Here is a 9,983-nt window from a genome sequence, read left to right on the forward strand (position 1 = left end):
GTGGTTCAGTGGTAGAATTCTTGCCTTCCTTGTGGGAGACCCGGCTTTAATTCCAAGCGAAGGCACCTTATACAAGGCCACCATCTGCCTGGTAGTGGAGGGTTGTGTGTTGCTATGATGCTGAACACGTTTCAGCAGAGCTTCCAGACTAAGATGGACTAAGAAGAAAGGCCTGGCAATCTACTTCCGAAAATCAGGCAATGAAACCTGATGGATCACAATGGTCCAATCTGCAACTGATCATGAGGATGGTGCAGGACCGGGCAGTGTTTCCCGTTGTGCATGGGGTTTCCATGAGTAGGGGGTTGACTCAACGGCAGCTAACAACGACAACATGCCAAGATGAGTTCAGAGGAAAAAGAAGACCAGGTGCACGCCAAGTGGGCGCCATTTGTAGTTGCTAGGGGCTGTGAAAGATGGCAGAGGTAAGAGTGTATCTCAAAGGGCAGCTGCCTCAGTGGCAGGGTATATACCCTTTATGTCAAACTGGGGGCTTTGGCTGTGTCCTGACTGTGGCATTAGTGCTTGTTGTTAGTTGCCATTGAGTTGGCTCTGACTCATGGTGACCCCATATATACCGGAACAAAATATTGCCTGGTCCTGTGCCACCTTCACAATCATTGGTATGCTTGAGTCCATTGTTATGGCCACTGTGTATTTTGAGTGCCTTCCAGCCTGGGGCTCATCTTCAGCACTATATTAAACAGTATTCTGTAGTAATCCATAGGATTTTCGTTAGTTAATACTCGGAAGGAGGTCACCAGCTCTTTCTTTCTTGCCTATCTTAGTCTGGAAACTCTGCTGAAACCTGTCCACCATGGGTGACCTTCTTGGTATTTGAAATGCTGGTGGCATAGCTTCCAGCATCACAGCAACAAGTTAGTCACCACAGTACAACAAATGAACAGATGAGTGGTGGTGGCATTAGTGCAGAGGTATCCAAAGCATTAGATGCCTTTTGTGGTGAAGTGCTGAGGTCTAGAACGTGGACTTTGGAGTTAGATACACAATGATCTGTAATTTTGAATCCTGGATCTTAGCGTTTCATAGCTGTGTGGCCATCAATAAGTTATTTACTCTCTCTAAGCCCCGATTTCTAATCTCTATAGTGGATGAATGTCAGTATCCACTCATAGCTTTGTTGCTTCAAATAATAGAATGCACATTAAGTGCTTAGCACCATGCCTGGAATAGAGTAATTTTGCAATAAATGTGAGCTTTTGTTAATATTATTATTTGTACTGTGTGATGTTTCTCCCTATGAAAGCCTTTCAGAGCTGAGAGAATACACAGAGGGCCTGACGGAGCCCAAGGAAGCCGATGACTGGAGCCACAGTTCCCCTCAGTCCGGCCAATCTGTTATCTCTCTGCTGAATTCAGAGGAATTGAAGAAGCTCATAGAGGAAGTGAAGGTTCTGGATGAAGCGATGTTAAAGGTAGGTTTCGTTTGTCAGTATTTGCCAGGGACCAAGGCCTGATGATGGTCTTTGTGGTCACATCAATAGGGCCAGTGGGGAGCAGTTTGAGTAGCCCTGTGCTCCTTGAGGCTCAAGGAGGCAGCTCCAAGGGGTTAACGCCAGACCCAGGTTATGTCCTTCCTGTGGTAGAGGACACTGTGACCTTGGGCCACAGTAAGATCTTGCATTTGAAGGGAGTTTTTATTGCTTTCAATACATTGATTTACTGCATCTTTTTAACAATAAATGAGAAAGGTGAGGCTCAGGGACCAAAGTGCTTGGTCACAGGGTCTGTTTCCTGTTTGCAGGTTCAGTGCTATTTCCATACCCTCTGGCCTGCCTGCCTGGCATAAGCGTACTGCGAGCTTCCGTACTGGAGCACATGCTGGCCATTGTGGACAGCGTGGGTTATGAAAACTCTCACCACAGTGCTTTTATTTTGTCTGCTGTACACTGAGGTGACTGATCCCAGTTCTCACCAAGATGACTGACCCCAGGTCTCAGGGGCCCCTGTGTTTCAGCCAAGTCATTCTGAAAGTCCTACTTCCGATATGGTTCCTGAGCACGACCCACATGTGGGTGGAGAGGAAGCAGCTGGGGAGAGCTGGGGCCTAGCATGCAGAAGAGTGCAGGCTCATGGGCCTTGCACCCCCTGGGCTTCTCAGGGTCCACATAGGCATTTAAATCTGGATCATGCAGTTTGAGATGAAAACACAGAAACCTTCCATCTCTACACTAGAAGGCGTGGTAGCTGGAATCCTCACGTCAGGGATGTGGTGAAGCCTCGTGGACACAGTGCCCCTGGGAGCACTTCCTCCTCGGTGGCTCCCACTCTTCTCACCTGTACACTGAGCTCATCACCCCCAGGGCCTTATTCAGCTGAAATGAAATAATGGAGGCAAAAGAGTTGTGTCAGTAACCAAGAGCTGTCCTGCCTAGGGTCTTATTTGGAGAGCAGTTGCTTTTAAACTTAACAAGAGTCTCCCACAGGGCAAGTAACCCGATACTTGAGTCAAAGTTGGGAGATTTGGGCTAGTGCTGGGGGAGGGGGCAGTGAAGTACATTCCTCCCTCTGAGTCTTGAGGACTCCATGTCAAAGGATCTCAGAACCACCTGCAAGCCAGGTGCTCTAATGGCATCTGAGAATGTGAATTCTTGGACTTCAATTTACCCCCTAGAGCCAGGCTGCGACTGGTGGTGGGAGAACCACGAGGACCTGCAGATGGATTTTATTATTATAAAGCCAGAATCAAAACCTGGATTTCTAGTTTCTCTCTTTTTAAGGGGACCAATCTGGTAGTGCTGCATTCCTATGTAGCAGCTGCCCTTTCTGCAGTTCCCATCACTCTAAGAGTCTTGCACCTGCCCCTTTTGCTCACCGAAGCTATCTTCCTGGCCCCTGTAGGCATGTCAGCTTGAGACCCTAGCTCTAAACTAGAGTGGAAGCCTCTGACTGTAGATAATAAGAGAGCTGTCCAGACTGGGAAGCACTGTGCCCTGGGTGTGCTCGTGAGTGTGTGGCCAGCTGGGATGCACTGTGTGCTGGGCGTGCTCATGAGTGGGTGTCCAGGCTGGGACGTGCTGTGCGCCGGGTGTGCTCGTGAGTGGGTGTCCAGGCTGGGACGTGCTGTGTGCTGGGTGTGCTCGTGAGTGGGTGTCCAGGCGAGACGTCAGCTGGGCTCCGTTAGTGCTACTGCTGAGCCCTGGGAGGAACAGGGAGAGAGAAGTATCCACTTACTTCTCCAAAACGGTGCTGACCCCTGGCTTTGTCGGTCCAAAGTCCGACAACTTCACCTCATCCCGCTAAGGTCTGGCATGGTAGAGATGAGTTTGCCCAGACATTGGGGTTTCCCCATGACTAAACGGCTCCTAGTACTGTCTGTCTATAGGGGTAGGGATGTGGATGGAATGACTATGAGAGGGAAAGAATAATGTTTGCTTATTTACATACAATTTTTTCTTCTAAGCTTCCCACGACTCCTGAAATTATAATCTTCCCTCTACAGATGATGAAACTGAAGTTTGAGTTGATGTGGTTTGGAGCATGGCCAAGCCGGGATTTGAGATCCAATCAGTCTGACTTTAGAACGTTTTTTGAATTGTTCACACTGTTGCATTAAGATGTTTTGCGCACACACACACACACACACACACACACACACACACACTTTTCTTTTTTTTCTTCTGCAGCAATTGGACAGCATCCATGTCACCATATTGCACAAGGAGGAAGGGGCCGGCCTTGGGTTCAGCTTGGCAGGAGGTGTGGATCTAGAAAACAAGGTGATCACGGTGAGTGGCCCAGCAACGGGCGCAGGTCAGAGCCAGGGACTGTGGCCCGAGGAGGGGACACTGGCCAGGAAGAGGCCTTGTGCTGAGGAACAGAAGATGCAGGACACCAAGCCACATGAGAACTGTGACACGAAGCCACTAGGGAAGCTGTCAGGACCCATCTTTTTCAAGAAGAATGTTCTGCTCTCCCCACCTTGATGATCTGCTAGTAGTGGTCACCTGTGTGACTCCATATTTGATTTCCATCACAGTCCTACATTTAACAAACAACTTTAATATGCCAAAAGAAATCCAGATCATCTGTGGAGCTTTAAAAAAAAAAAAATTACAGATGGCTAAGCCTCATAGCAGAACTATTGAATCAGAACCTTGGGAGGCTGAGGCCCTAATGCTTGCATTTTTGAAGGTTCTGGCAAGACATTTACAAATTTCAAACCGTATTTTATTCAATGTTATGTCTACTCCTTTGAAAATATAGATCAGTAACCTGTTCACTATTAAACATTTAGGCAAGAAGGTTTATGACCACAGGGGCACTTTTGGAAGGCTTTACGGTCAGAATTCAAAACCTGGCTGTGATATGTCGGAACAGAACACCGGCATAGAAAGGGGCCTCACCTGGATAGAAAGCGGCCTCACCTGCATAGAAAACGGCCTTGCTCGTATAGAAAGGGACTTAACCTGATAGAAAGGCTCCTCACCTGCATAGGAAGGGTCCTCAGCTGAATATAAAGGGGACTTGAGAAATCAGGGTCCTGTAAAACCAGAAAACCAGTTGCTGAGTCAACTCCGACTCACGGTGACCCCATGTGTGTCAGAGTAGAGCTGTGATCCATAGGGTTTTCAATGGCTGGTTTTTTGGAAGTAGATTGCCAGGCCTTTCTTATGAGGCACCTCAGGGTGGACTTGAACCTCCAACCCTTCAGTTAGCAGCAGAGCACTTAACTGTTTGCACTATCCAGGGAAGAGGCTGCTTTCCTGGTTTTACCCACTTGGAGAACAAAAATGCTCAGCTGGACAATTGTGAAGCTGACCTGATGGTTGGTTCAGAGCAGTGGGGCCCACACTGGTGGGAACAGGCAGCACTTACTGCATTCACAGGATACACATCCAGAGGCTTCAGATCTTGTGGTCCAGTCCCCCGATGGCTTAGCACCTACTAGAGGCTGGGTAGGTGTGGGGAGGGGAGCAGATCTGGATCCATCTGCATCTTTTCCTGTGGACCCGCTTTATCTGGCCCACGCCATCTGATCAGCATTGGCTGCTGCCCTCTGCCCTCTGCTTCAGGTCCCGCAGACCTGACCCAGGTGTTTTCTAGTCATCGCATCTTCACAGGCCAAGCCGAGACATGGCTGCCCCCTCTCTCTAAAGCTGAGTGCACTCTTGGCCTCCCACGGCAATGCTGTCCCAGTTTAATCCTTCAGGTGGGCTGTGTTGGGCACTTTTTAATTCCCTTGTCCAGCTGAAAACAAGTCCCCCGGTTCACAACATCGCCCAGCGTAAAACACACCACAGTCTCTTGCAGTAGTGAGTTGGGTCACTTCAGAGTCAACAGTGCGTGAGCAGCAACTTCTCTGATCTCTTTCCAAGTTTTCTACCATGAATGGGCACATAAAACCAGTAAGTACCTCTTTCTGTCACTAACCAGGTAGCGGAGTATTATAAAGAGGTTCCCAATGTTGTAGTTCACTTTCCATTTGAAGAGAAGGAAGGAAAGCGTGAATATAGGAGTAGCACTTTGGATCTTTTGCTTGCCCTTGAGTAGAGATTTCTCTCCACTGCATGTGGCTGTCCACCTCTGAGCCAGGGCAGCCACTCAAAAACCAGGAAGACGCAATGTATGTTGTCCGAGCAGATGCACTAGAACTTCCTCTTTCTCCTTCCGTGTTTGGGCACATTTGTTCCTTTCAGATTCGTTAAAAAGGAACTAACAGTGAGCACCACCCATGACTAAGTGCCATGCTGGGCACTCATTGGCGTGTTGTCTAAATTAATCTTTCTGACGCCTTGGGGTGGGGAATTGGTGGTGTTTCTGTTCGTTTTATAGATGAGAGAGACAGATTTGAGATTCAGAGCAGAGGTTCTGCTTTATACGTGGGCCTCATAGCCTGGGACCTGAGACCACATCTGACCACATGATAGAAGTTCCCCAACACCAAAACAATGTAGAGAAACAAGTTAGAGGCTTAGTCACATTTTAGGAATTGCCCATGCCCACGCACACAATCGTTGAATTGCGTGCGTGAGAATTTGCCTGTCTTCGTTTGCTAGTGCTGCTGGAGCACAGATACCACAGTGCATGGCTTTAAAGAGCAGAGGTTTATTGTCTCAGAGTTCTAGAGGCTAAAAGTCCCAATCAGAGTCTTGGCCTTGCTGATTCCTTCCTTGTTGGTAGCCCCGGGCTTTCTGTGGTTCCCTGGCGTGTAGACAATTCTCACGTGGCATCTGTCTCTGTGTCCAATCTGCTCTTCTTATAACTCACTGCTATGACCACATCAACGTAACAAAGGAAAAACCTCTATTTCCAAACAGGATCACATCCACAGGTATAAGGGCCAAGAATTCAACACATATTTTGGAAGGGCACAATTCAACCCATAACTTTGCCTCATTAAAGAAGCTGAAGCAAAGTTATGCAATTGTTTTGTCTTAAGCATCTTACAGAAAGGGGACCATTTTCTTTGGCCTAAAAATCCTCTAGATTTGACTAACTGGAGATTTCTGGGTCCTGACTTCCTTTGGTTTGCTCAGGTTCACCGAGTGTTCCCAAACGGGTTGGCCGCCCAGGAAGGGACTATTCAGAAGGGCAACGAGGTCCTGTCCATCAACGGGAAGTCTCTCAAAGGGGCCACGCACACCGATGCCCTGGCCATCCTCCGCCAAGCTCGGGACCCACGGCAAGCTGTAATTGTCACAAGGAAGCCAGCTTTGGAGGACACGCCTGACCTGAACTCCTCCACCGACTCTGCAGCCTCAATCTCTGTAGCCAGTGATGCTTCTGTAGACTCTAGTAAGTTCTCCCAGCTCACGGGAGCCCTGTGGGCCACATTGCCTTTGGCCACTTGGGGCCAGTCTTGGTGGGGCTGCTCAGTAATCTGCGGCCCCAGGAACGGGTGGGCTGCCTAGTGTGTTGCCTAAGATGTGTGTATCTGCAAGTGTCTGCATATGAATGCGTGTGTATATGTGAGTAAGCATGTGCATATGTGTGTATGCATGCATATACATGTGCATACGTGTGTATACATGTACACATACAAGTGCAGCCAGCTGTATCAGCCAGGGCTTGCATGATGCCCAGGGTGTCATGGCCTGGGAGAGGAGAGGATCCCTGACCAAGCGCCTGTCTTTCTCAGCAGCGGAGGTCTGCACGGTGACCCTGGAGAAGACCTCTGCAGGGCTGGGCTTCAGCCTGGAAGGAGGAAAGGGCTCACTCCACGGAGACAAGCCTCTCACCATTAACAGGATATTCAAAGGTGTGTGTGCGTCTGGCTCTGCATTCTCTCCACTTGTGGGTAGCTGGCCAGGCTCCCAAACGGCTTCTGAGCGCCCTCTAGGCCACACTGATTGCCCATAACCCCGTGTCCTCCTGAGAGGCATGCAGGCCTTCTTACGGCTCAATTCTGCTTTTTCTCCCCTTTCTCCTTGGCTCAAACATCTACTTAATCCCTTTATTTTGCTGAATCCTTTTAAGCAGCTGCGCTCCGGGCTTGGTACAGTTTAGCCAGACTGAGACTAGGGCAAGGCAAGTGAGGCAGTGGCCTGGGGTGTAAAATTTAAAGGGGTGTCCGGTTACTCAGTAATCAAGATAAGTAATATCTCAATGCAATATTTAAAAAAGATCAGAATCAATGCCCCAAACTCCATGGTGAACAACATATCAAAGTTGTAAATAAAGACAGCATCTGACCTTGCATTGCACTACTTAGCCTCACTCACCTCACCCTAATCCCGGACCCGTTGGGTCCTGCCTTGATCTGAAATTTTGATATTTTGTTTGAAATCATGGATTGGGGTGCAAGACAACCTGGCGTGGGGATCCCTGGTACCTGTGAAAACCATGAATGAACTGCAGCTAACACATAAAACCCTCTGCTGCTCCTAAGCTGGAAGCCCCCGAGCCACAGAGCAAGGAGTTGTGGAGGGAGGAGCACCGGACAGGGAGTCAGGTGGTCTGGGTTCTAGTCCCAGCTCTGCCTCTGACTTGCCGAATGGCCCTTCCCTTCCACTTCTGAGGTCCTCATCTGTCAAAGAGGCTGTGTGTCTCTGAGGGCTCTTAGTACTGAGGCCCAAAGGGCATTCTGGCTCTGCTCCCTATCCTTGAGCCCCCGCGGCTGGTGGCTTTTGTTCGAGGAGGCTCCATGGCACTGCTGAAGCCTGGAGGCTGGACGGAGGCTCATCTGGTGGTTCCCCTGTGTCTTAGTTTCCTAGGCCTGCCATAACCATGTGCCACAATATGGGCATCTTAAAACAACAGAAATTTGTTTTCTTGCAGTGCTAGGGGCTGGAAGTCTGAATTCAGGGTGGCAGCAGGGCCATGCTCTCTCTGAAGCCTCCAGGGGAGGATCCTTCCTTGCCTCTGCCAGCTTCTAGAAGCCAGTGGTGTTCCTTGGCTTGTGGGAGCGTAACTCTAATCATTGCCTCTGTCTTCATATGGCTGAGCTTCCTTTGTCTCCCTGTCTCTACGTATCTTCCTTTTTCGTAAAGACCCCAGTCATGTTGGATTAGGGCCACCTGAATGGCTTTATGTTGACTAATTATATCTGCAGAGACCCTATTTCCAAATAAATCACATTCACAGGTACAGGGGTTAGTACTTCAACTTATATTTTGGGGGGACACAATTCAACTCATAGCACCCGGAATCCATGTTAACTCCAATTTTGGGAAAGACAGTTTTAACTTTTGAAGGCTAACTTGGAATGAACATGGGGTTCAGCGTCAGGAGACCTGGATTCTAGTGTTAGTTCTGCCATTTATGGCAGCATGACCTTGGGTAAGTCCCTTCACCATCCTAGTCCATTTGCTTAAACTGAGATAAGCCTGTCAGCTGCAGAGTGATGTGGTGTTTAGCAATGCAGATCCTGGGGCTGCAAAGTCTGGGTTTACGCTCAAGCCCCATCACTTAGCAGCTCTGAAGATCTGGGCGAGTGACTTGAGTCCTTGGTTTCCTCACCACTCAGAAGGAACACTAAGAGTGTGTACTTCATAGGGTTATTATCATAAACACAAAGCATTTAGCACAGTGCCTGTTATGTAATAATTGCCCAATACCATTTAGCCATATTTTTATTATTATCATTATTGTTATTTTCTGTTCTTAGGCAGTACATGTGAAGATCATATGTCAAACGGATGGGAACCTTTTTCTTTCCATAGAAACAGTAAAACGACACTGTTTTCATGTACAGCTTGAAAGATTGGGAGCCACTTATGATTATGTTCCCCTTTACGCAGGCCCAGGGGCCTTTTCCAGGCCATTCAGAGCCACACACACCATGAAGATCTCCCTAGCTCCCTTCTCTTACAGCTCAGTGCTGATGGCCTAATTAGAAGGGGAGAAAAGGGGTGGGATGCTGGATGGTGTCCAAGGGGACTTTGTGAATGATTCAGTTCCCCAGCATCCTCTGAACCGTGGATGTCTCCCTAGCCAGGCTCTGGCTTGGAGCTGCCTGAAGTCCCCCTCTCCGAGGGACAGCATGGGGTGCTCCTTTCCTAAGGGCCAGAGAGAGCTGGAGCCTGTGCCTCAACTTTCAAGTCACCATTTTATGAGATGCCTCGTTTCAGAACTACCGAGGGGTGGGCACGCTGTTCTCTTCCCAGCTGTCCTGGCTCCTCAGAGACCAAGTGTAGGAAGGAAATTTTTCTGTCGCCCTGTCATCTGTGAAGCCCGTTATCATCTTCTTCTCCCTTACCCCAGGGACAGCCTCGGAGCAGAGTGAGACAGTCCAGCCAGGAGACGAGATCCTACAACTGGCCAGTTCTGCCATGCAAGGCATCACGCGGCTTGAAGCCTGGAATGTCATCAAGGCATTGCCTGATGGACCTGTCACTATTGTCATTAGGAGGAAAAGCCTGCAGTCCAAGGGGACCACAGTCGCTGGAGACCCCTAGGCAGAGCACCAAAGCTGATGCCCGAAGCCCATAGCATGCAGCTCCCCCTAACCTCTGATTCTCAGGGTCTCTGTTACCTCCCACCCAGATGGGGGAAAGCACAGATGTGCTTCCTGGTGGCTG

General features: G+C 49.1%; 1 protein-coding gene across 4 annotated transcripts in view; it reads left to right on the forward strand.

The window, feature by feature from the left end:
- Window positions 1-9,977, forward strand: part of IL16 (interleukin 16) — a 107,327-nt gene extending 97,350 nt beyond the window's left edge. For all 4 annotated transcript variants that reach the window (XM_012558802.2, XM_023741693.1, XM_023741691.1 and 1 more), the window contains 5 exons: window positions 1,268-1,436; window positions 3,648-3,749; window positions 6,501-6,759; window positions 7,103-7,222; window positions 9,667-9,977. In XM_012558802.2, coding sequence (XP_012414256.1) covers window positions 1,268-1,436; window positions 3,648-3,749; window positions 6,501-6,759; window positions 7,103-7,222; window positions 9,667-9,860 — 844 coding nt within the window. In that variant the 3' untranslated portion in view covers window positions 9,861-9,977. The remainder of the gene's footprint in view (window positions 1-1,267; window positions 1,437-3,647; window positions 3,750-6,500; window positions 6,760-7,102; window positions 7,223-9,666) is intronic.
- The last annotated feature ends 6 nt before the right edge of the window (window positions 9,978-9,983 follow it).

This window comes from Trichechus manatus, unplaced genomic scaffold, assembly GCF_000243295.1.
Source record: "Trichechus manatus latirostris isolate Lorelei unplaced genomic scaffold, TriManLat1.0 scaffold00186, whole genome shotgun sequence".
NCBI classification, from domain to species: Eukaryota; Metazoa; Chordata; class Mammalia; order Sirenia; family Trichechidae; genus Trichechus; species Trichechus manatus.